Source organism: Chrysemys picta, chromosome 1 (genome assembly GCF_011386835.1).
Source record: "Chrysemys picta bellii isolate R12L10 chromosome 1, ASM1138683v2, whole genome shotgun sequence".
In the NCBI taxonomy this organism is placed as follows: Eukaryota; Metazoa; Chordata; order Testudines; family Emydidae; genus Chrysemys; species Chrysemys picta.
The window spans coordinates 233,073,043-233,099,456 of NC_088791.1; the positions used below are offsets into that span (position 1 = coordinate 233,073,043).

General features: G+C 45.8%; 2 protein-coding genes across 16 annotated transcripts in view; both read left to right on the top strand.

Annotated features, from left to right (window-relative positions):
• TUBGCP5 (tubulin gamma complex component 5) overlaps window positions 1–1,721 on the top strand; it is a 52,268-nt gene extending 50,547 nt beyond the window's left edge. For all 3 annotated transcript variants that reach the window (XR_010597670.1, XM_065580819.1, XM_008167412.4), the window contains one exon: window positions 140–1,721. Coding sequence is in view for 2 of the 3 variants with exons in the window: in XM_065580819.1 (XP_065436891.1) it covers window positions 140–186 (47 nt within the window). In the remaining variant the exon portion in view is untranslated. The remainder of the gene's footprint in view (window positions 1–139) is intronic.
• An 11,725-nt stretch (window positions 1,722–13,446) lies between these two features.
• Window positions 13,447–26,414, top strand: part of CYFIP1 (cytoplasmic FMR1 interacting protein 1) — a 128,014-nt gene continuing 115,046 nt past the window's right edge. For 2 of the 13 annotated variants that reach the window (XM_065591175.1, XM_005283292.5), the window contains exon 1: window positions 13,585–13,832. The gene's annotated coding sequence lies outside the window, so the exon portion shown is untranslated. The other 11 variants (XM_065591163.1, XM_065591203.1, XM_065591202.1 and 8 more) reach the window with 10 other exon arrangements.

Consider the following 26,414-nt stretch of genomic DNA (forward strand, 5'->3'; position numbering starts at 1 on the left):
ATTTGTAATTTGAATAATAAAAGATATCTCATCTGCCTGGTAAGCTATAAAACTGACAATTTCAGTAAACCTTTGCAGAGTGATGTAACCAAGAATATTTAAAATGTTTAAAAATTTTTTTATCTGTTTTGATTCACAGTGGAGTCTTTAGCTGTGTCACTCATGGCTGGCATGGAACAAAGTTAACAAAAGACCAGAGTGCATTGAACTACTCAAGAACTGAACTCCTGCAGCATTCATCTGCAACATTATTTATTCAAAATGAGCATTTTATACTGAAATCCATGTATATGTAGATAAATGGCAGTTGATATCATTTCCTTTCATTAACTGTTTGAAACTGTAAAATGTTTGAAACTGTAAATGGTGATGTACAGTATTTAATGAGTATTGGTTGTGGCTGTATTTTTTTCCTGCATGTTAGTATGCTATAACATCAGATTCATACTGTCTTGTAAAAGTAGCTGATTTGAAAATACATGAAATGTTTCTTCTTGTGAAGAAGGAATTACTCACTATTTTGTTAAATAGAGTATTTGCTGATTAAGTCTTTAAAATAGTTTCCATTAGTTTTGCAAGAAATGTTAAATACTTGCCATTTTTAACTAGGATCAAAAGCACATATGTAGAATATACTATAACTGTGAAAATGCGGAGTACAAGAATACGTGTTCTCAGCTCCTTACCCTTCCCTGATCTGCCCCTTCTCCAGCTTCCTAGTCTCTTGCAACCCAGCCTCTAATACTGGTAGTTCTTCAAGTGTCTGTAAATGTGGATCTCACTCTTGGTGTGCATGTGCCGCATGCACAACAAGTCAGAATCTTTTAACCAGCTGTGTTCTTTGGGATCACACATGTGCCCTGCATATCCTTGTGTTACCCCCTCTCGAGGGCAGAAAAGATGGAGTGTATTCAACTGCGACTCAATTCCTTCTTACTACCTGCAAAGAAACAATCTCTAATCCTGGGACTAGCAGCCTTGTCCTATCACCTGTTTTAAATAAATAATAAAAAGAGCCTGTAGAGATTGACTGAAATGCTACTTTTCATCTGTACTTCTGCTGAAATACAGTCACAAACTTTGTAAGTTTTTTGGCTGTCTGAGCTCAGGTCAACGGTCTGCCAACCCTAAGCCTTTAGGCTTAATATTTCTAAGCTTTCTAACCCCCTTGGTTGCAGAGGAAACTCAGTATTTTTTTTAAACAAAAGCTGAGATTTTAATGTAATCACATGACTCCAAGAGCAGGGGCTTTAAGAGCAATACCAAATCACGAGAAAGCTGGCAACACTGGTGTGTCATACACGGGCAAACTGCTGGTGTCCTCTAGTATGTTCCATGTCAGTTTGTAGCTTATTTTGGGATGTTGTCTAAGCAAAATGTATACTATATTACCACAGCTTCCCTTTTACTACTATGTCTCAGACTTCTGGAGGGACCTCCTTTGAAGGTGGGGTGTCATCACAGGTAATTTGTACCTTCATTCCACCTTGGTCTCTTCCCATCATGATATACCATGCTCTATAGTGTACCTATATTTGATATATTGTATCTATAAATACTTGCTGCTTGTCCAGTTTAACAGCACTAGCCTTAGCATGCTGTACTTGGGCGCTGAGGTCCAGGAGTTGCTTGGACTGGTTCAGGTATATTCATATGCTGTTTGGCCATATACCAAGTAGTTGTATACTTTGCTTTCTGTACTTTAAAAACTTGACTGATAAGATTGGTGGTGGTTTTTTATATACATTGGTTACTCCTAGCTCCACCCAACTTTCTTTTCTCTCAACCTGCTTTCAGTATTTTATTTAACTAAGTGGCTGAACAAAACCAAAATACCTGCCACATTTGATGCAGCATTAACTTCTTGTGCGTCCCCTCCAAGGGTGCTGTTTTGCTATGTTGGGTTCCTCCATGCCCTCTTCAAATAGGATTTCAGATAGGACAGCTCTAGTCATGGAAAAACTAGAGCTGATTATTTTTTAAGGGGGAGAGCAGTTGAGCCTGTGTATGTGCGTTCGCTTTCTCTCTCTCTGATAATGAAAAGGGATTTGGCTCAGGCTGGCTTCTGTTGTATTAATGTAGTTGGAATATATGGGCCCAGAGTCAACTATTTACATGACCCTTTTATTGTCCAACACTAAAGTTTTAAAAAAGGTTCAGGTTTAGTACGTGACCTCAGTGTAGTACCAGGGCCCAAACCCTATTAAAAATAGTGTAACCTCTCATTGAAGATACAGAAAAGAAGGAAAAAAGTTAAAGCATTTGAAATGCAAGATATTAAATAAGGCTTTCATTATAACCATAATTCTTTTCCCCTTTCCCTTTGCTGTAGAGTTTTTAGAATGAAACCCTAGTGTCTGATGGTCTCTTAGAGGGTGTTAAAGAGGGAGTTAACTGTCCTTTTCTCTTTTTCCCAAAGAAGTTAGTTGAGATAGGCTGGAGCTCTGGTGATTGCTGCTGTTCAAGTCTAGTCCTATTTCCAAGAAGACAAAATAAGATAAATATGTATAAGAGGGGAGAGGAAAAAAATCAGTAAAGATAGAAAATGCTGCTTCTATCTCTGCTGTTGACTCTGACTTGCAGCCTCACTCTGGAGAAACAAAGGCACAATGCACCATTTTATCAGCCACTCTGAGACCTGGCAAATTTGTACCAGCATTGGTGTGTTTAGAAAATTGCTATTAACTGCCTCTTTACTTACAGGCTCATGGCACTGTTGCAAAATATATAGACTTGGCCAGCTAAGCCAGAAGGCAAAAGGAGAGGGATAGGAAAAGGATACACAAGGGGAGGAAGATGTGACAGTCTCACATCCCAGGTGGTTGGGTTTCAGCCTGACCCAGTGGAGATGGTGATGTCATGTAGGTCCCTTTTTTGGACTAATCTGTTCAGGACACCTTTTCCCATCCAACTGATGAAGGCCCATTGGTGTCTCGGTGGATCCTGAGGCCCTAAGGGGGTGGGTGGCAGCCATAAAGATTACTGCAGCAGTTGCTGGCAGACAGCTTCTTTTAGTTTTCCACCAAAAGTTGTCTTTTTAAAAACCCCAATAATGAGCTCATCCCCTCATTATTTTGTCCACAAATAAGTCTAGTTAGTGACACACCAGTTTTGGTTCATTGATTTCCAGTCTCACACTTCTCTTGTTTACCAGTCATGAGCTTAATGCAGTTCTTGAGTTACATCAATAGGTTGTCTTATTTAAATTAGTCTCTTTTGGATCTTTTTCCACCAACAATTATTGTTTTAATAGGTTATTGAAACACTTTGTAAACTTCTTTCTAGTTTACCACTGTTAAGCACACAAGTGGGATAAATGCATAGGCCTAATTATTATGACACATCCCATTGGATAAAAGGTCTGGTTTAGAGAAGGGAAAGTTTCAAAAAGAGCTTCTGCAGAACACTCCAAACTTTCAAAAGGTGACGTCTGATTTGAATGTCTGTTCCAGGAAATTCCACTAGATGGAAGGATTTCAGATTTCCTGAACTTGTATTACAGATCAGTTAATCCTCTCAGGAGTAGTCCAAGGCTATTGCTTTAATAATGCCTTGGTTACTGTTTTAAAAACACGAGAAAAGACATCTCCCATCTGAAAAGCTTCCACTCTAAAAAGATAAACTACATATAATTTATAGTGAAGAGATCATGGTGTAAATGACTGAGAACATGTAAGTTGAGGAAGAAGTAGAGAAGGAGATTTATAGGTCCAGAGAATTGGGAGGGAAAAGGATTATAGAGGAGAGGGAACTGGCTGAGTATAGAGTCAAAATAGTAGAATGACAGGCACCCAGAAATAAGATGTACGCACAAGTAGGACTATCTGAGGGCCTGGAAAATGAGGACAAAGTATTAGAAACTGATGTTTAAGGAGGCGTGAAGCAGTAAAGGGTCTTGTAAAGGAGGATTGCTATGGTTTGGGTGGCAGGCAGATTTTGGATAGACAAGGGTTTAAGCTTGAGTTTAAGTAATTTAAATGTGAGATTGAACAGAGGGGAAGAAGTCAGCACAGAGAGAACTGAAGACAGAAAAGTGGATGAGGCCACTCAGGGATAAGATGTAGAAAGAAAGGAGGGCCCCAAGATGGAACCCTGTGGGACACTGACCAAAGTAAAAGGAGCAAGAAGTGGAAGTTGAAGAAGCAATTCAAGAGATTAGAGAAAGGATGGTCAATTGGTGAAAATGATAGAAAAGTTGAGAAAAATAGAGGCTAATGTATAGAATTTTCAGAGATGCCTGTAATTCTCTCTCCCCTCCTTTCCCCCCCACCCCCTGTTACATTCCCAGTATTTTAATATCCAGAAAAAACAGCTATTATCTAGATCTTACATCCAAGTCAGATTCAGGTGGACCAGAGAGCTGCGGTAGTAGATCATAAATAAAAATATATCTGCATTTCAGTGTAAATGAAGTCAGGGTGTCCAAGATCCATAATAAACCTAAATTGAGAGAATAATTGGTTGTTACCTATAAAATAAATTAAAAATGAAATAACATCAGTGTGGTGATAGTAGCTATCAAAATTGATTTTCTTTCTTTTCTGGATCTAATTTTCTATTTCCCTATCTTGTTCACTCCACTCATTCTCAATAGCTGAGGTTCACAATAAAACAAACTTTCCAGTGCTCCTCTTTTCCTTGAAGTCTACATAGAGATTGTGCAAAAGCCCTCAAGAAAAACAAGATCTAAGTTGTCTTTACCTCAGCAAATGCCTTATAAAGACTTCCATGTTGGTAGCTTCTTAGGAAAAAAGCTTTTCTGAGGCAGTCCTTGACAGATTGTGGACCTGTAAATCTTATTTCAGCACCAGAAAAACAGTTTAGAAGCATATAGATATGCCTATATTATGACAAATGAGCATGGTTTCTGAAAGGAGATGTCTCTTTAAGCTGTTGGACATCTTTGACCCCATTAATGACATATTTGAGAATAAGGAGAACTGGTTGATATATAGATAATTTACTTTGACTTTCCAAAGGCTTTTTATAGTCTTTCACAGAAGAGTTATTTAAGGAAACTTAGAAGAGTGGAAATCTGGTTGGCGGGGGAAAAAAAAACTTGGTCAAGAATATGAATAAATGGTCAGTTCTCAGCAAAAGAGGTTAGTGGCTTGGTGCCTTAGGAACAGAGATGTTAAAAATTGCTTGCTACAAAATATTATGCTGGCTCATAAGACCAAAGGACTAGAGCTGAGGAATTCCAAGAGGATGACTAGAACAGGGCCGGCACCAGGCAACCAAGCACATGCTTGGAGTGGCACCTGGTAAGGGGCGGCCAATCTTGGGGTGGTGGGGGGCAGCGTGGCGCGGCATTCTGCGGGGAGGGGTGCTCCGGCGGCGAGGTGCTCGGTGGGGGGCGCTCTGGCGGCGTGGCGCTCGGCGGGGGGCGGTTCCGGCGGCGCGGCGCTCGGCGGGGGGGGGTTCCGGCGGCGCAGTGCTCGGCGGGGGGGGGGGGGTTGGCGGGGCGGCGCTTTTTTTTGCTGCTCGGGGCAGCAAAAAAGTTAGAGCCGGCCCTGGACTAGAAGCAGATAAAATCTCAGATTATGCTTTACATAGACCAATACATAACAATAGGCATCGGAAGGAACAATTTAAAAATTGTGTGTACTCTGATGGGTTCTGAATTAATTGTAACCTCTGAGGAAAAATGTGTAGATACAATACATGGGTCAATTAAAGCATCTGATCAATGGTGGATAAAAATCAATTAAAATAGGCTTATTAACAAAGAGACAGTAATTTCCCTTCATGTTACAATATTGCATAACTTAGTTCATTGGGTGAGTTTTGAGCTTCATTATAAATACTCAAAGTAGGAAAAAGCATTATCAGAAAAGGTTAATTATCAGAGCATTTTAAAATGAACAGGTGAATGTATTTGTGTGTGTATATTGGATTTTTAGATAAATAAAATATTTAATATCAGTGGTTCCCAACATACATTGAATACAGAACTTACTTTTATACCTTCCAAAGAATCAGTGATAGTTCAAAGTCAAAAAGACACATATTAGCACCACCTAGAGGCAATGCATATTAAATGTTTTTATTTAAAGTATGATTCTTTAAAGATACTTGCCCACATCCTTGATTCTAGTCTAGCTTTACGTGTGTAGAGAGGGGACGAGGATCAAGGTGGAGGACAGAGGTGCCCTTTTTTTTACGTTTCTGGTCTTGGTGCCACTAGGATCTGCTTGCAATTGCCCAGATCGCTGGTGCATAGCGTGCTTTAACCACACCCTTTTCTCCCTCACAAATCATGAGATTCCTCTATGCAAGGGAATTGCTATTTAAGGCTATTTAAGGCAAGTGCCCCTTTGTGCCTTTCCCTGAGTTTTTCAAGATTCTTGTCCTGCCTTTCAATAGTGACCACCAGTTTGTAGCCCCCTAAGAGGTATATCCAGCCTGAGTCTGTTTGGGGGGGTCACTTTCTACTTGGACTAGAAATGTAAGGACATATTATTAGAATTTATACCCAATACAGAAAAATAGAATGGGATTGTGTGCTATTTTAGGCCCTGATCCAGCAAAGCCTTTAAGTACAGTGGAACCCTGTTTATCCAATCTAATCGGGACCAGGGCCAGATCGGCTAATCAAAAATTTGGATAATCCAGAAAACGGGTTGACAGCCCGAGCCCTGCTGCTTGGGTCTGAAGCGTCAATTTCTCATATTCCTGTGTGTGCACTGGTGGTTCGGTTAATATGGAAAGCCAAATAATGGAGGCTTGGATAAATGGGGTTCTACTGTATGTACTTAACTTTAAGTATATGAATAATCTAACTGACAACACAGCAGGTAGCAAATTTCTGTAGGGTAGACAAGTCTTTAGAGATGGAAACAAATGCATCAGTGGAGAGAGACCTTCCCTGGACAATGTCACTATATTATTGAGGCTGTGTATATTTGGTATGAAGCGAGAGCAAAGTTGCATTGGTGAGGAAAGAGCCTGGATGTTGGGTCAGGAATGTAACTCCGAAATGACCACATATTGAGGTTCTAACCAGAATTGATGATGATGATGATTATTTCTGGCAGAATTTATTATTTCTGCCAATAGTGTTCTAATCACTTTCCAAACCTAGAAGGCGGCACAATCCCTGCCCCTAAGTCCTGAGCCTTGTGTTCCTCATCAACACATCCCCCCAAACCAGTAAAATAAGAAAAGAAACATGGGCTCTGGTCCTGCAAGCACTTACTTGTGTGCTCAACTTTATACAGAGGAGTGGTCCCATTGAAATTAATGGGACCACTGTGTGTAAAGCTAGGAATGTGTGTAAGGCCTGGTCTATCCCTAATTTATACCAGCATATCTATGTTGTTTTGGGGTGTGAAAAAAACCACACCCGTAATGACACAGCTATGCTGACAAAACTCCCAGTGTAGCTCTTCTTTCAGAATAGCTAACAACATTTGGGTAAATGCTCCTACATCAGCAGAACCACTCTTTCTTATAGCCAAATATTGTGGAGTGCAACAGTCATGGCTTGTTAATTTAAAAATCTAATAGCAGTAGAGTGAAAAGCTAGTTGCTTTAAAGTAGCAGAAAAATGGATAATTTAAAATGTGAAAGAGTACAAGGGCAAATACCCTGGATCTACCCACATTGGCATGATAGTTGCAGCAGCACCAGAATGGGACTTGAGGCACCATCCTGCAAAGACTTACCATGTGCTTGATTTTACACATACGTGTAGTGCCATTGAACTCAATAGGAATACTCTCATGTATAAGGTTAAAAACATGCATATGTCTTTGCAGGATTGGGACACGTGTTGTAAGAGATGTAGGTATTTAGGCAGACTCAGTGCCAAGGGGAGAAAAATAGGAAGCCTGGCATTGCATTTAGGCAGATGCTTTCATGCAAAAATATGCTCACTGTTGTCCTCAACCTTTATAGAATAGAATCATGCAATCATAGAGATGTAGGACTGGAAGAGACTTCAAAAGGTCACCCAATATACCCCCCCATGCTGAGGCAGGAGTAAGTATACCTAGACCGTATCTGTCAGGTGTCTGACTGACCCTTTCTTAAAAACTGCCAATGATGAGGATAGGGTGACCAGATGTCCCGATTTTGTAGGACAGTCCCGATTTTGGGTCTTTTTCTTATATAGGCTCCTGTTACCCCTCACCCCCTGTCCCAATTTTTCACACTTGCTGTCTGGTCACCCTAGATGAGGATTCTGCAACCTCCATTGGTAACCTGCTTAACTACCCTTATAGTGGGAAAGTTTACCCTATTGTCTAACATACATCTCCCTTGCTGCAAACCAAGCTGATTACTTCTACCTACTGATCACTGTCCTCTTTATAACGACCTTTTATATGTTTGAAGACTTCCATCATATTCCCCCGCAGCTTTCTCTTCTCTAGACTAAACATGCCCAATTCTTTTGAACTTTCCTCTTAGGTCACGTTTTTTAGACTGATGGACATTTTTGTTGCTTTCTTCTGGACTCTTTCCTGCTCGTTCATATCTTTTTTAAAGTGTGGCACCCAGAATTGGATACAGGACTCCAGCTGAGTCCTCACCAGTGCCCAGTAGAGTGGAACAATTATCTCCCACATCTTACATCTGCCACTCCTGTTAATACACCCCAGAATGACATTTACCTGTTTTACAACATCATTATGATCCCAGAGCGAGCAGGGTGAGTTCGTTAGAAATGCAGATAATCAATATCTAAACTGTAATAGAGAAATGGAAGTGGAAATAGAGAAATAGCTATGTCTACATTCACAAGTATGTCGCTCTGGGGTGTGAAAAAACACCCCTCTGAACAACATCACCGACAGAAGCCCTGGTGCAGACCGTGCTATGTCCATGGGAGAGACTTAGGCCCTGTCTACACTGGCAAGATTCTGCACAGTAAAGCAGCTTTCTGCGCTGTAACTCCCGAGTTGTACACAGTGCCAAGCCACTTAGTGCGCAGAAACTGCGTAGTTGCAGCGCTGTAAAAAAATCACCCTGATGAGAGGCATAGAGCTTTCTGCGCCAGGGCTACAGCACTGCTGTGCCAGTGTAGACACCCTGGTTGATTACAGCGCTGCCACTGGCCTCCGGGAGATGTCCCACAATGCCTGTTCTTGCCTCTCTGGTTATCGGTTTGAACTCTACTGCCCTGCCCCCAGGTGACCAACCATCATCCCCATCCCGTAAATTCCTTTGGAATTTTGAAAGTCCCCTTCGTGTTTGCTCGGTGATGCATGCATCCCTCAGTGTATCCCTCATCTTTCCAGGTGGCCATGCCTGCTCCACGCACCAGGCAATCCCCTGCTTGGAGTAATGCCGAGCTGCTGGACCTCATCAGCATTTGGGGAGAGGAGACTGTCCAGTCCCAGCTGCGCTCCAGCCGTAGGAACTATGATACCTATGGAAAGATTTCACGATGCATGACAGAAAGGGGCCATGAACTGGAATACACTGCAGTGCAGGGTCAAAGTGAAGGAGCTGCAGAATGCCTACCACAAGGTGCGGGAGGCAAACCGCAGCTCCTGGCCTGCGCCCACAAGCTGCCAGTTCTACAAAGAGCTGGACGTAATACTCGGTGGTGACCCCACCTCCACTGTTAAGGCCCCTGTGGATACTTTGTTGGCTCGTGTGCCAGTCATGAGAGGACCAAGCCAGGAGGAGGAAATCTTGGACAAGGATGTAGAGGGGGAGGGAGGACCCAGAGGCAGAGGATGACTCGGAGGTCAGAGACGTATGAAGCCAGGAGCTCTTTTCTACCCCAGAAGAGGAGGCCCCTGGTAAGTGGATTTGATTTTGGGAATCGCTGAAGCGAGTTGTTGGGGGCAGGAGGGTTGGAGAAAGCAGGCTTGTCTCTCACCGCATGCCTAGTCTGAGCGGGGCGGAACAGGCTGTTGATAGACTCCCTCACTTCACAGGAATTTGCCTCAGAGATCTCCAGGAAACTCTCATGGAGATACTGGACAATCTGCTTCTGCAGGTTCTTTGGCAGAGCTGCTTTGTTTCTTGCCCCATTAACAGTAACTTTCCTGCGCCACTGTGCCGTCAAGGGGGCAGGGGGGAACCATTGCTGCACACAGGCGAGTCACATAGGGGACAGGACAGAAGCTGCAGTCTTGGAGAAGACCCCCCCTTGATTCCCTGCTCACCCTCAGCAGCAAGATATCTTCCATAATGATCACATCCTGTGGAAAGTGTGAGGACAGGAATGCTTATCAGGCTCCCCCGCTACAGTGCTGGTTCTCCCCGAGAGCCATGTGCCCAATGTACAGCAGGGTCTGGGAAGAGTGATTTACCCTGCCCCTGCAGCTACTCACCATTTTAGGGGTCTTGTGGCTTGTGTGCTTGCGTGGGGTCAGCCAGTTAGTGACAGGTGTGTGAGTACTGGCTGTGTTTTAAATCATTGAATCAGTGTTCTCTGTGTTGCAAATGATGCTGCTTCTGTAAAGTGTTGTGTTTAAACTTCACAGAGATGACCATGGGAGCCCAGCTTCCCTCTTTGTTATCAGCGGCTGAACGGTTACTCAGAATTAAAAAGTGGCCAAGAAGAACTAAGGAGGACTTTCTGTGTGATGTTATGATGCACTCCACAGCTAAGAAGCAGGAATTGAAAGAGTGGAGGGACAGGGAGAAGAGGGACCGAAAGAAGAACACGGCACGCCAGAATGAAACCATGGAGTGGCTCTTAAACATTATGGAGCGCCAAGCAGACATGCTCCAGGTGATTCTAGCTCTTCAAACCGAGCACCTCTGCGCCCACCCTCCCCTGCAGCCGCTGTCACAAAACTCTTTCCCATGCTCCCCATAGACACCGCCAATACACTCTTATCAACCTCCTGGCTCCAGTCTATACACACGGCATTTCACTCTTCCCGCCTCACAGTCCAGCACTGTGGACTCCCAGTACCCACTGCACTCAACACCATCCCTCTGCAGTTTGGCCCTTTTGAAGTACAGTACACACTGCATTGTACTCCAAAGGAGAAGGTTGGATATGATCCCTGGACATACACAAATCTTTAGCCGTCCTGGGACCCCACCTCCTCCTGGGACCTTCCCTTCCCCCATCCCCCTCACTGCTGATGTTCTTTTTTGTTTGACTCTCTCCTCCGGTTGTTGTTTTTTAATAAAAGAATTGTGTTGCTTTGAAAGGAGTCTTTATTCTATTAATTGAAAGCAAACACAGCCCTGCAAAGCAACAATTATGTTAAACCTTCATAGTGCATCGTATGCACCAATCACCTCCTAGCATTACAAGCACTGCACTCCTGAGCATAACAACAGATATTAGTGGCTTTCAGCTTCAAATTGCTGCCTCAGGGCATCCCTGATCCTTATGGCCCCGCACTGTGCTGCACTCCCCTGGTCTCTGGCTGTTCAAACTCAGCCTCCAAGTGCTGAGCCTCTGCGGTCCAGCCCTGAGTGAAGATTTTACCCTTCCTTTCACAAATATTATGGAGCACACAGCACACGGTTATAAGCATAGGAATATTGTCATCGGCCAGGTCCAGCTTTCCATACAGGCATCGCCAGCGGGCTTTTAAGCGGCCAAATGCACACTCAACAGTCATTCTGCACTTGCTCAGCTTGTTGTTGAACGCTCCTTGCTGCTGTCAGGTTGCCCCGTGTATGGCTTCATAAGCCACGGCATTAAGGAATAGACAGGGTCTCACAGGATCACAATGGTCATTTCGACTTCCCCTACGGTGATCTTCTGATCCGGGAAGAAAGTCCCTGCTTGCAGCTTCCTGAACAAGCCAGTGTTCCGAAAAATGCATGCATCATGCACCTTTCTGGACCAGCTGGCGTTAATGTCTGTGAAATGCCCATGGTGATGCACAAGCACCTGGAGAACCATTCAGAAATACCCCCTGCGATTAATGTACTTGGTGGCTAGGTGGTCTGGTGCCAGAATTGGAATATGCGTGCCATCTATTGCCCCTCTGCAGTTAGGGAAGTCCATTTGTGCAAAGCCATCCACAATATCACGCACGTTGCTCAGAGTCACGGTCTTTTGGAGCAGGATGTGATTAATGGCCCTGCACACTTACATCAACATGAGTCCAACGGTCAACTTTCCCACTCCGAACTGGTTAGTGACTGATCAGTAGCAGTCTGGAGTAGCCAGCTTCAACAATGCAATCGCCATGCACTTCTCCAATGGCAGGGCAGCTCTCATTCTTGTGTCCTTGCGCTGCAGGGCTGGGGTGAGCTCATCACAGTCCCATGAATGTGGCTTTCCTCATCCGAAAGTTCTGCAGCCACTGCTCGTCATCCCAGATGAGCATCACTATGTGATACCACCACTCACTGCTTGTTTCCCGAGCCCAAAAGCGGCGTTCCACTGTGGTCAGCACATCCCTGAATGCCACAAGCAATCTCATGTTGTAGCTAGTACGCGTGGGGAGATCAATGTCGCACTCCTCTTGCCTTTGTAGTTTAAGGAATAACTCCACTGCCACTCATGACATGCTGGTCAGGGCGAGCAGCATACTGGTCAGGAGTTCGGGATCCAGAGGCAGGGCGAGCAGTACACAAACCATTGAAAGATGGCGCCAAATGCAGATAGAAGCACAGGGATTGCTGAGATGCGAAGCAATGCATCACGGGTCATTGGGACAGGACTCGGGATGCCCTGCGACCTCTCTGCCTTCCCACAAGTCTTAGCGCCAGAAGAGGAAGAGATGCTCTGTGGGATAGCTGCCCAGAGTGCACCACTCTGAATACCACTGCAAGTGTGAACACGTTATTGAGCAGGCAGCTGACAGTGTGAACACACAACAGTGGTTTCCCTTCAGCGCTCTCCGAGGGGCGCTGTAATTGCCAGTGCTGTAATTGTGCAAGTGTAGACATACCCTAAGGCTTTGTCTACACTAACAATTATATCAGTCAGGGGTGTGGAAAAACACCCCTCTGTACGAAATCACCAACAGAAGCCCTGGTGTGGACAGTGCTATGTTGGTGGGAGAGACATAGGTACTCCTCCTCCTTGGGAGTGGTTAAATGATGTCAATGGGAAAGCTCTCTCCTGCGGGCATAGAGTGGCTTACACCAGAGAGCTCACAGCGAGCAGAGCTGTACCACTGTAAGGTCACTAGTTTAGCTATGGCCTGAGATTCCATTCCTCTATTATGGTTTAGATACTGATCATCTGCATTTCTAATATCAGAGGGGTAGCCCAGTTAGCCTGTATCCACAAAAACGAGGAGTCTGGTCGCACTTTAAAGACTAACAGATTTACTTGGGCATAAGCTTTCATGAGTAAAAACCCCACTTCTTCAGATGCACGGAGTGGGTTTTTTTTTTACCCATGAAAGCTTATGCCCAAATAAATGTGTTAGTCTTTAAGATGCCACCGGACTCCTTGTTGTCTTTGCATTCCTAATAAGTCCCTCTGAGACTTAGTGGTAGAGTAAGATCTCCATTTTTCCTATCGCCTCCTGCTCCCCCCGTGTGGGACTTTGGCTATAGCAAAGCAGCGAGGACCTGTGACCCCGCTGCCCGGGAATCCAGTCCGCGGGGAGATCAATGCCATTCCCTCGCAGTAGGGGAAGCCAGCCGCGGCTCCTGCGTGTCAGCCGGGGTAGGAGGAGCCCTGCAGGGTGCGGGGAGGCAGGGCTGGGAGGCTGCCGGGGGCAGCGGGAGGAGGAGGAGCCGCTGGAGCGGCAGGAAGGGTGTTTCCTTGCGCGGTTCCCTGCTGGGTGACTGACTCAGGCAGGAAACTCCAAGCCCAGCGCGGCCCAGGGAGAGAAGCCGCCCCGGGAACAATAACCCGCGGAGGCGGGGAGCCGAGCCCCCGGCAACACCCCGCCCGAGCAGCTGGGGAGGGAGAGAAGTGGCGACCGCGAGAGTCTCCTGCTGTAAGTGGGTGAGAGAAACTTCCCTTGTTCCTGCCCCTTTCCCCGGGCTGGGGCTGTGCCCTGCCCGCACGGAGCCCGCTCTTGGCCCGCTGGGGCGCGCAAGGTCCTGGGGGGCTGCTCCTCTTCTCCCACCCAGCCGCGCCGGCCTCCCGCGGAGCCCAGCTTCCCCCGGGCTCACGCTTGGTTGGCCTCTGAGGGGTTGTTCTGGGGCTGGGCCCATGTCTGGCTGCCTCCGCCTGCTTCCCACCCCGCCCAGCGACTCCCAGAGCGCTGCGAGGACCTCGGTGCCTGGACTCGCTTGATTCTGTGTCTTGTGCAGCGCCCAGCACAATGTGAGGGCTCAACAAGTAACTCCTAACGAGGCGTGTGTGTGTGTGTGGGGGGGGTGCTTTGCCCAGTCGGATGGCAAGTGGGATTGGGGGGCGCATTGCAGGGTGGGATGCAGAATTGAAGCCTCTAGCACAATTTAGTTATATTATGATAGCGTCTAAGGCGGTGGTTTTCAAACTTTTTTGTCTGGGGACCCAGTTGAAGAAAATTGTTGATGTCCATGACCCAACAGAGCTGGGAATGGGAAAGGGGTTCAGGGTGTGGGAGGGGGCTCTGGGCTGGAGCAAGGGGTTGGGTGCAGGAGGGGGTCTGGGCTGGGGGTGCAGGCTCTGGGATGGGGTCGGGGATGAGGGATTTAGGGTTCAGGAAGGGGTTCCAGGTTTGGGGTGGCTCAGGGCTGAGGTAGGGAGTTGGGGCGTGGGGTTGGGGCATGGACTTACCTCTGGCAGTTCCCGGTCAGCAGCATGCAGAGGCAGGCTTCCCGCCAGGCTTCCCAGAAGCAGCAGGTCCAGCTCCTAGGTGGAGGCGCGCGACTCTCGCCCACAGGCCCCCTTCCCCCAGTGCAGAGCCGGTGCTTGAGGTGGGGACAGTGCATGGAGCCCCATGGCCCCCCTGCCTAGAAGCCGGACCTGCTGCTGGCTGCTTCCGGGGCGCAGTGCGGTGTCGAAAAAGGTAGGCATTAGCCTGCCTTAGCTGGGCAGCACTGCCAATGGGACCCGAAGTTTGAAAAATGCTGATCTAAGGGCCTCAGTCAGAATCGGGCTCTTTTGTACTAAATGTATATCCCTGTGTCCCACCACTGGGGAAGTGAAGGAAACAGGGATTTCCAATGACTTATCTGCATGCCCTGCTAACCTCAACAAATTGAGGGTTATGGTTATCGCTCAATCTTGTTATCCTGAATTATTGAATGCTTTAGTATGTACCATATTGTACCATACTGTTATTTATTAATTATCTTGCAGTAGTGCCCCAAATGCTCCAATCAAGTGCTTATGTACTGTGTAACCACAGTCCTTGCTTATAAATTGTAGTGTAAAGATAGGATAGAGGAAAAATAACAGAAGTAAGTATTGTAGACTTGAGGGGAAATGATAAGCAATTTCAGGCCCCAATCCTGCAATTGGTAGCATACAGGCCATTACAGGATCAGGGCCTGAATGTATATAAAAATACTTCTGTTATATTGCTTTAAAGCAGTTTAGTCTATTCTCACGTGTGCGTGTATGTTTTGTTCTTAACGCTTGTCCCCATATCTCAGGGGTGGGCAAACTATGGCCCGGGGGCCACATTCAGGCCTCCAGCCGGTTTAAACTGGCCCTCACGCTCCTGCTGGGGAGTGGGGTCTGGGGCTTGCCCTGCTCCCGCGCTCCAGCCAGGGAGCAGTGTCTGAGATCACTCTGCACACTCATGCCGAGGCTCCCGGAAGCAGCAGCATGTTCCCACTCCGGCTCCTATACTTGGGGCAGCCAGGGGGCTGCCCGCGCTACCCCCACCCCAACCGCCACCCCTGCAGCTCCCATTGATCAGGAACTGCGGCTAATGGGAGCTGCAGGGGCAGTGCCTGCAGACGGGCAGCATGCAGAGCCATCTGGCCGTATCTCCGCAAAGGAGCCAGAGGGGGGACATGCCGCTGCTTCCAGGAACTGCTTGAGGTAAGCGCTGCCCGGAGCCTGCACCCCTGACCCCCTCCTGTACCCCAACCCCGTGCCCCAGCCTGGAACCCCCTTCCGTACCCTGAACTCCTCATTTCTGGCCCCACCCCAGAGCCCGCACTACTAGCCAGAGCCCTCACCCACCCCGTGTCCCAACCCCCTGCCCCAGCCCCGATCCCCCTTCCTCCCTCTGAGTCCCTCGGTCCCAGCCTGGAGCACCCTCCTACACCCTAAATCCCTCATCCCCAGCCTCACTCCAGAGCTTGCACCTCCAGCCAGAGCCTTCCCCCCCTGCACCCCAACCCCCTGCTCCAGCCCAGAGTCCCCTCCCGCGCCCTGAACTCCTCATTTCTGGCCCCACATCAGAGCCCGCACTCCCTCCTGCACCCCAGCCCCAATTAGGTGAGCATTCATGGCCCGCCATACAATTTTCATACCAAGACGTGGCCCTCGGGCCAAAAAGTTTGCCCACCCCTGCCATATCTAGTGCACACACTGGTTTGTCATTGAAGCGTTGTTAGGACTGTGCTGCTTGTGATTTTTATATATATATATATAGAGCGAGAGAGAGAGCGCGTATAATAGAAAATTAGATTAAAAATAAAACCTATGAAGAATTACATGGATTTTCAGATGGAAGGGGGTAAAGGCCAATGTGTGTTTAAATAAAAATATTATTCAGAGCAAGACCTTTGAGGAAGTTGATTCTTCTTCAGTTAAAATGACATTGCCTCTCTGTTGTAATGGAGAATATAAATAAATACATCATCCACCAGCGGACATTGTGGTGACCCGACAGCATTTAATCTATTTGTTCAGGATGACTTTCTGAAAATTTAAATTGACTTAAATCTATTGGAAAGTCTTTCTAGTGGTACAACAAGTGTCAACAGCCGGTATGTTCTAGTAAGACACATCAGCTTGCATTGCCTTTGTTTTTAGCCCTGCAGTACTTGCTAATGGGTCTGAAAAGCATTCAGATATGTTTAGGGTGACCAGACAGCAAGTGTGAAGAATCGGGACGGGGTTGGGGGGTAATAGGCACTGGTATAAGACAAAGCCCCAAATATCGGGACTGTCCCTATAAAATCGGGACGTCTGGTCACCCTAGATATGTTGCATTTTATATCATGGAAGCATACTACAAACAGTTCATGCTGAACCTGTCTTAAGAGACCACCCAGAGGGCCAAAAAAAAAAAAATGGTTGCCTTGGCATTTAAATATAAGGCCAAACTAATTTTTACTAGAAGCCTTGGAAATACTCACAGTAATCATTTAAGAAATGGAGTTGCTACTGGAGGGTCTAGTCCTTACTGCCTGCCTTGCTGTATACTATATTTGTTTGCCATAATGTATAATTGTAATGAACTATATATTGAAAGAGTTTATCCATGTACCATTTTTAATTTGTGTACTTCTGAAACTGGAATTTGTAATAATACTTTGTTGAAACTTCTTTATGCTTTCTGTGCCATATTATTACATATGTTTAAAAATGGTCATGCTCAGATCGAATAGCTATGTTTTATACAGTTGTTTACGCCTTACATCAGCATTCCAACTCAAATTTTGTCACCTTTCAAATCTGCTGACTTTATTATGATTTTCCATTATTTCCCCATATAATTGTCTAAGGCTTGTTTGAAAATTTCTATTGACCTTATTGAAATATGAGGATTTTATCTAAATATTATCTGACCGTACTTGTTAAGTTGGGCTAAACCATAACACTCTTTGAGTTGATTTTTTTTAAAGGTTGCATTGGTAACCTTGATTCTTGCATTTTCTGACTTTTGAGTGGTTGACTTTGCGACCTTAATGCCCTTTGAATGTAGGTATTTGTATGTAAGTTCCTAGGTTTTATTAAAGCAAACTGAAAAACCCCAAGTTTCTTTATGTGGAACCATGCTGACCCTGTGCATGGGTCATCATCAGGGTTTGAACCTAGGACCATGAGATCCATGGCACAACCCTTCACCACTGCATTTTTTATTTGGACCAGCCACTAAAGGTCTGTGTGACATACACATTATCTTTGGCTTATATTGCCATGTGCAAAACAGCTAGGGAGTTGTGGGAATCAAGAGTCATGGGTTCTGTTCCTCATTCTGGAGGGGGAGTCTAGCGGTGACAGACTGGAACATTCTTTCAGAAAGACAGTGGTTGATTGGACTTGGGACTGCCATAAGAGAGACTGGGTTCTATTTCCATCTCTGACTAGAACTCGTAGTCTCTTCCTGGCTTCCATTCCAGCATGACAGCCTCTATGCCAAAATGGGTGGAGGTGGGAATGCTGCTGCTAGGCCTGTGTCCGTATCCCATCTAAAGTTCAAATATGGTGGTGCCTGGGAGCGTGCTCAGTGCAGATAGTGGGCCAGTGAGCATGGGAACATGCTCAGTGCAGATGGAATGTTCAGAGATTTTAGCAGCAAGTCGGTGACAAGCTTCACAGGGCAAGTGCAAGTTGTCATTTTCAGAGGCTTATAAATGGCCAGTGTCTGGGTGAATTTTCAACAAAAGGCACCTCTCTGAATCCAGGACTTAATACAGTTCAACCCCTTGCTCCATATACCACAGAAGATAAAAATGTATAGTATATACGCCCATTCAATGGATAACTTTGGGTATTGTTTGTGTATTGCCTCTGTCATTTAACTGTAGTCAAAGGTATCCTCTACATTTAAAAAAAATGAACCAAATAACTCATTTTTTCCATATTCATGCTACAGCTTAATTTCTGCATGATGATAAATTAGATTTCTGCCATCCTCCAACTTTGTGTTAACCTGGATTAAACATCTAGCTTCACTCAGGCTGAAGAACTGCTTTTACAACTTCCTGTAGAGTAGGGCACAGAACCTGAAACACTAGTTCTTACCATGTTTAACTGCAATACTTTGTCGTGCCTAATTTTTGGTGGTCATATCTTACATTGTTTTACTAAACGAAAGTATTTTCCCAACACAAATCTAAAGATTTCCTCAATATCTATGGCTTTTCTATATGCTGTTTACCACTGATTTTATGTATCTGTCTGTCTGTAAAAATGGAGTTTACAGAAATATTTGTAAATAGCAGAAAAGATCATGTCTCCAGTTAGCTCAATGTTTTAGGGAAGTCTGAACCGTTTAAACCTCAGCTTACTGGAAAAAGTGGGATGTTGGAAACTGTTACACGCAGCTAACCAGTATGACTAATTTATGTAAAAAATGGACTAGTATTCCCCACCCCCCACTCTTGACCAGTTAGTGAGTTGAGTAAGAAGTGAAGTTAATTCAGTGTGTGCAAAAGAAAAGACCATCCCAGAGAGAATGTTTAAAGATATCTGCAAAAAGATCAAGCAGATTAAATTCTTCATAGATTTCTTTCCTCTGGAAATCCTTGGTGGTCCAGCATATTTGGAGGAGGGTTGTTTCTGCTTGGAAGCCCCCACCACCCGTAAAAAGGATAGAGTTCATGTATCACCATCCATCATTTATCAAATTGCCTCTGTTGCTTGTGTTTTAGGGACACTTGCCCTCCTTTCATCACAGGGAAGTGTCTTTGGGGCGAGGTTGCTTGTCTTAATTTTCTGCTGTAAATGAATGGTTTCTTTACTCTTCCACATTCCTCAACTGCAGGCAGCCCAAGAGCAGCTGCTTCTTTCGCACTGCTCCTGGATTTGAGATGCTTCATTCTTTCTGTCCGCTGCTGTCACCATGAGGGATCCCAGCTGGCCTCTTCTCTTATGTGATGATAGGGTTTGGGGCTGGAGAGATTTCCCCTCTCCCTGGGACATACTGAAACAGTTGAGATGAGCAAAGATGCCCAAGCTGGAGACCCCTCAGTATAGGAGTGGGCTGCTGGCCCTGGGCATGGTCTGTGAGCGATCCTCTGTTTTGGAAAGTCACTTACCAACTTATGTGCCAGATATGGATTTGTTAATCTTCTGGGCATGCCCATAAAGCCCAGCTTTTCTCTTTTCTGCAGTCCAGGAGCGACTGGACTGAGGGTTGGTATGATTATATTCATGGTTGGGGCAGTCCTTCTATACTATTGTGTGCATTTTAACCTATGGGATAGATGCCCGGGCCATAGGATGGACATCTATAGATATATTTCTATAAATTCAGATAAATACAATTTCTGTTTGGAGGAGAGAAGGGTTTCCCTCTACAGGAAGAAGCTAATAGAAAAATGTTAGCATCTTTAATTACTTAAAAGAGGGAGTTAACAGTACATTAATAAAATTATCAGATGCTACTAAGTTGTAAGAAATTGTAAAGGAGGACAGGCCAATAATATAAAGCAACCTTAAAGAGACAAGTGTCCTAGTTACTTGGTTACCTGCACCTTTGACTCCTCCTGATTTCTGAGTATTCTCTTCAAGTGCTTGAAGATGTTTGTTCCACTGTAGGTGGGTGCGCGCCTAGTGCACAGGTGACAGAACTTTTTCCCTCAGCGATGCCCATCAAGGTGGCTCAAGCACCCACTGTTGCCACTGCCTCGGTTCCTTCTTACCTCCAGTGATGCTTGTCAGAGCAACTTCAGACTTATGATAAGTACTTCCCTCAATCCTTGTATATTAGGGTGACCATATTTCCCAAAGGCAAAATGGGATACCGTGTGGAGCTAGCCTGAGGGCTCCACCCCACCCACCCCCGGCTGACCTGAGCTGCTTGCCTGAGCCCTGCTGCCCCCCCACCCCCCGCAGGGCTGGCGTCTCTGCTCTCCCGAGCCCTGTCCCCCTCCCCGCGCAGGGCTGGCATCGCTGCTTGCCCGAGCCCGGCCTGCCCCCTGCCCGAGCCCTCCCTCTTTGCATGTGGCTGGCATCGCCGCTCACCCCCCTGCACGTTCTTCCACACACCACTTTGACAAAAGTGCTAAAAAAGCACTTTTTCTTAAAAAAAAAAAAAAAAAAAAAAAAAAGTTGGGATGGTCAGAACAGGGATTAAAAAAAGGACTGTCCCGGCCAAAATGGGATGTATGGTCACCCTATTGTTTATATATCCTGTTACTGTAAACATTTAGTTAGTTGTTGCCATTTTAGCTAGTTTTAGTGATTTTTTGTTTGTTTGTTTGTTTTAGGACGCCTTTCCCCATTTTTGTACTGGGGATCAGTACCAAAATGATGCCTTGCTTGCCAGGATTTGAGTCCTACCCAGCTTGCGCTAAGCATATGCTTGTCAGTGACCCATACCCAACCTGCTTAAAATGTCTAGGACGGTGATTCCCAAACTTTAACAACCTATGAACCCCTTTCACTAAAATGTCAAGTCTCAAGAACCCCCTCCTAAAAATGAATATTTCCAGGGATTTTCTCCTTTACCTGAGTATAAATTATAAAAGCAATGATCTTGGAAATATAAAAATTGTTTTATGATATGCTTATTACACACTATTTATTATTAATATTTATCATTACAGTATTTTTATTACATTATAAAAACGGCAACACTCTTCCAAGATCTCACTTTCGTAGCTTGTATCACTTTGAATAAGCCTGTTATAAGACAAGGCTCCTATGTTTCATCAAGGAGTATCAGATGTGAAACAGCATGAAGGTATTTAAGAAGCCAACTCAGAGAGTTCCTCCTACACAAGCATTCAGGTCTTGAGCAGTCCAGGCAAACAACGCACGTTACGACAAAGCTTAAACTTGTTCTTCATAATAATTTTAAAAACAACACTAGCTGTCTACTTAATTTTAAAAACAGCAAAAAATATCCACCTCCCTTTCCATTTCTTATAAGGAGTCTTGAAATTTAAATCTCCTCAGTGTGATAGAGATGTTTGCTTTGATCTGCTTCGCTCTTGGAAGTCCAGGGGCTGCTGGCCCCATGCTGCCCGTGGTCCCTAGGGACAGCTCTGTCCACCATTAGGGAATTTTTCCCCAGGAACCCCCTGTAACATTTTGCAAACCCCCAGGGGTTCATAAACCCCAGTTTGGGAACCACTGGTCTAGGAGAATCCCACGTAGTGAGAAATGTCACATATGTAAAGGATTCAAGCCCTGCTCAAAGAAAGAGTGGTGAGGCTCAAGTTCTTGCTTATGGAGGCAGCCTTTTGTCTTCCACTAGAGTCAGCACATGGGGAAATCACCCCAAGCACATCAGCTTTGGTGTGGAGTTCCCCACCAGAGATGTTTGTGGCTTCTCAGACCCATTTGCTGGTATCAAAGAGAAGACTTAGGTCTGCTTTGCGTTTGGTACCTTGATCAAGTATATTGGTACCACTGCGTAGTAGAGGCAGAGACTCTATGAAATGTTCAAGGGGACACTGTCCCTAGAGCACGCACTCCCCAGAAGGTGCCAAGTCCATCGAGGCCATCCCCTGAAAGACCTTTATGGAATCTTCAGTTGCTGCCACTCCCAACCACTCTGGAGGCTTATGCAGCCACAAGAGGCTTGCTTAGCCTCTCGTTACTGGTATTGCCAGCAGTACGGGAAGGTATACAGCTGGTACCGATGCCTATGGTGTCTATCTCACTGCATCAAGAGCCTGCAGGAGCTTTACCCTCAGAGACGGCCACAAAAACTGGTGCAATTGAGAGGCAAGCCGCTGATGATGTCCCTGGTTCTGCCATCTCCGGGATCTGGCTATCTCTCTCCATTCTCAGCTGGTTCTGCCCTGCCATTTTCAGAGGCATTGGACTTCATCAGATTCGTAGGTGAGGTTGTATCCTGTCCAAGATGGGGAACATACCTGCCTCAGAGTCTTGGGGACTATGGACCATGCAGCAGCCTCAATGCTGGCTTCCGTCTAAGAGACAATGGTCCAGGCAAGGATGGATTGTAGTGGCCCATACTAGTGGCTGTTCTGGGCTCTGTGGGGTGTTCGCCGTCTGGCTAGGACCTTTCCTTACCCCTCTTGCTCGCTGTCCTGGAGAGCATACCACTGCTATCATCACCAAGAGAATCACTCACAGGTACCCAGTACGGAGTCCGGTACTGTGAAGTCAGAAGCCACTCAGGCACCATCTCTGCTGCAAGGTACAAACCAGCCACCACCTCAGGTGCCTGCTGCATCCTCCTCCTTGTAACCAGACAAGGCTGTTGAGCAATCAAGTGATTCACCACCACCAGAGGACTACAAAGCTCATCAAGATCTTTCAAAAAAAGTGGCCTCTATACTTGACATTAAGGCAGAGGAGGTGTGAGAGTTCTCACAAGTTGGTAGACATCCTGGTATTGGCCACTCTGGCCAGGATAGCTCTACCAATTCATGAAGCCATCATGGAGCCAGTCAAGGCCCTGTGGCTGACACTGTCCTCCTTGCCATGCACAGTGAAATGAGCTAAAAGGAGGTACCTTGTCCCTTTAAGGGGTATCAATATTTTTACTCCCCTCCCCCTCTTCTCTGGTGGTGGCAGCTGCCAATGAATGTGAGAGGCAGGGACAACAAGCGTCCATGCCAAAAGGCAGACTCAGAGGGTAGATCTGTTTGGTGGCAAGCTTTATTCTTCAGGAAGCCTGCAGTTTAGGATTGCAAACCAACAGGCACACCTGAGTCAATATGACTTTACCTTCTGGGAGACATTATACAATTTAAAGACAAGTTACCAGAGGACTGCAAACAAACGTTTGTGGTGATGGCTGAAGAGCGTAAGCTGGTCGTCAGGACAGCTTGTATAGCGTAGACTTGGCTGCTTGAATGATGGTGTCAAGTATTGCTATGAAGAGGTGTTCGTGTTTGCAGTTGTCTGGGCTGCCCTTAGAGGTCCAACAGACTATCCAGAACCTTCCTTTTGAAGTTCCCACAAGAGAGTTTTTACACAAGAGAGTTGACGGTTCACAATCTTAAGGATTCCAGGGTGACACTCAAAAGCCTGGGTATCTATACCCCAGCAATGAAAAGAAAACAGTTTAATCTTTAGCAACCATACAGGCACCAAGGATTACCTCCCTGATCCCAAGATCCACCCAGGAAAAAGGGCAGGGAGGCAACTGCCACCATCCTCCTCTTCAGCATCAGTGGGCTCATCCTGTCCAGCCGCTGTGTCCAAACTGGCCTTTTGGTGGGTTTGTTGAGGACAGTGTACAGTTACTGTAGTTCCATGGGTTCCCCAGTGTTTGTTTACCATTCTCTCATGCCACTTCCTAAGTGCTTGGGGCCATGTAACATCAGACTGCTGGGCCTTAAGCACCGTGAAACTGGGATATGCTCTCCAGTTCAGTTCTCACCCTCCCCTCCCAGCCTTCCTCCCTCATCACTCTTAGGCGACCATTCTCGTGAGATTGTCCTCCAACAGGAAGTCCAGTCTCTTCTTCAGTTTGCCACTGTAGAGGAAATCCCATTGTGCCTCGGAGGGAATGGCTTCTATTTCCATTATTTCCTCATTTCCAAAGCATAATGGAGTCTCAGGCCTATTTTAGATCTAAGAGGTTTGAACAAATTCCTGAAGAAAATAAAATTCTTCATGGTTACCCTATCTGTCCTTGGAATACAGGACTGTTATGCTGCCCTCGACATAAAGGATGCTTACGTCCATGTTGTGATACACCACAACCATTGGAAGGTTCTCCGATTTGTGGTGAATGGGTGCCATTACCAGTTTGTGGTGCTTTGATTCAATCTTTCAGCCGCTCCTCGGGTGTTCACAAAATGCATGACCATGGTGGCGGTGCATCTACAAAAATTAGGAGTCCATGTGTTCCCGTACCTGGACGACTGTTTGATCAGAGGTTGGTCTGAGGCCCAAGTGTTAGCCAGTGTATCAACCATCTGATCCCGTTTGGCAGTAGAACTTCTAGTAAATCAAGACAAATCAATCCTAAAAACAGTACAGAGAGTAGAGTTTGTTAGGGCAGTCTTAGACTCTTCAAAGGCCAAGGCCTTACTATCTCAATCCAGGTTCGAAACATTATGGGACATAGTACTGCAGTTTGAAAGCATACCCTCTCACCATGGCACGCAGCTGCCTCAGGCTTCTGGGTCACATGGCAGTGTGTACCTATGTAATCCATTATGCCAGGCTGCAGCTCAGAAGGCTGCAGGCATAGCTAGCTTTGGTGTATGTCCTAAGTTGTCTTTATTTGGACAGGACGGTGTGAGTGCCAGTGTTGGTTTTGTCATCTCTGGATTGGTGGATGAATCCTCTGAAAATTTGCCTGGGGGTCCTCTTTGTTCCTCCACTACCACCCCTCACTCTAGTCACAGATGCATCATCGCTGGATTGGGGAGCTCATCTGGGATCTCTGCAGACTCAAGATCTCAGGTCATCTCAAGATCTAAAGAGCCATACAGATGTCAGGGAGCTAACAGTGGTGCATTTCACCTGCTTGACCTCTCTCCCCCAAATAGTAGGAAAGAATTTATTAATTCTAACACACAGCTCTGTGACTGTTTTACATAAACAGCCAGGGAGGAGTGCAGTCGACCCAACTATGCCAGGAGGCAATTTGCCTCTCGGATTTTTGTATAAACAACTTGATTCAGCTCAGAGCTGCTTACCTTCCAGGGAAACAGAACATGTTAGCAGATCAGCTGAGCAGGTTGTTCTCCGATCACGAGTGTTCGTTATGCCCAGACGTGGTCAAATCTATCTTCCAGCTCTGGGGGACTCCCCAAGTGGATCTGTTTGCAATAAAGCCAATTGATGACATTTTCTGTTTTGTTCCTGGGGAGCTCTCCGCCCAGGCTTACTGACAGATGCCTTTCTCCTCTCTTGGAAGAATTCCCTTCCGTACACCTTGACTCCAGTCCCATTGCTACTCAGGGTTTTGTTCAAGGTCAGACAAGATCAGTGCTCACCTCATCCTTATCGCAAAAGCATTGCCTCATCAACATTGGTACTCGACTCCTACTAGCCTTGTCAATCAAGTCCCCACTGTCTCTCCTGTTGGATCCAGATAACATCTCCCAGGACTATGGTCGGCTGCTCCATCCCAACCTCTGAACCCCCCTTCTGACAGCATGAATACTTCATGGTTGACACCATTTGAGAGATCTTGTTCAAAGAACATTCAAAAAGTGCTTCTGAATAACAGAAACCCCTCAGGAGTAGTTACTTGGATAAGTGGAAGCACTTCTCCATTTGGTCCCATTGGAAAGGCGTATCTCCGGCGTGTGCACCCCTGAGTCTTGTACTGAACTATCTCCTTTACCTAAAACAGAGTTTGTTCATTAGCTCTACTAGAGTGCATCTGGCAGTTGTTTCAGCCTTTCACATTTTGGTAGATAGTAGATCCCTTTTTCCCAACCCCATCATGACCAGATTCCTGAAGGGTTAGGTCAGGTTATATCTTCACGTGCTCAATCTCATCCCTTCCTGGGATCTGAACTTGGTCCTAGCTAAATTGATGGGTCCACCCTTTGAACCACTTACATCTTGTTCTTTGCTGCACCTCCCCATGAAAGGAGCATTTCTAGTGGCCATTACCTTTGCTAGAAGGGTGGGAGAGTTAAAAGCCCTACTATCAGACCCTCCCTATACAGTTTTCCATAGGGATAAGGTTTATCTCCGCCTTCACCCAAATTTCTCTCTAAGGTAGTTGCAAATTTTCACCTTGACCAGGCAATCTATTTGATAACTTTCTTTCCGAAGCCTCATGCTCATAGGGATGAGGAGAGGCTACATTCGCTGGATCTCAGAAGGGTCTCACTTTCTGTCTGGA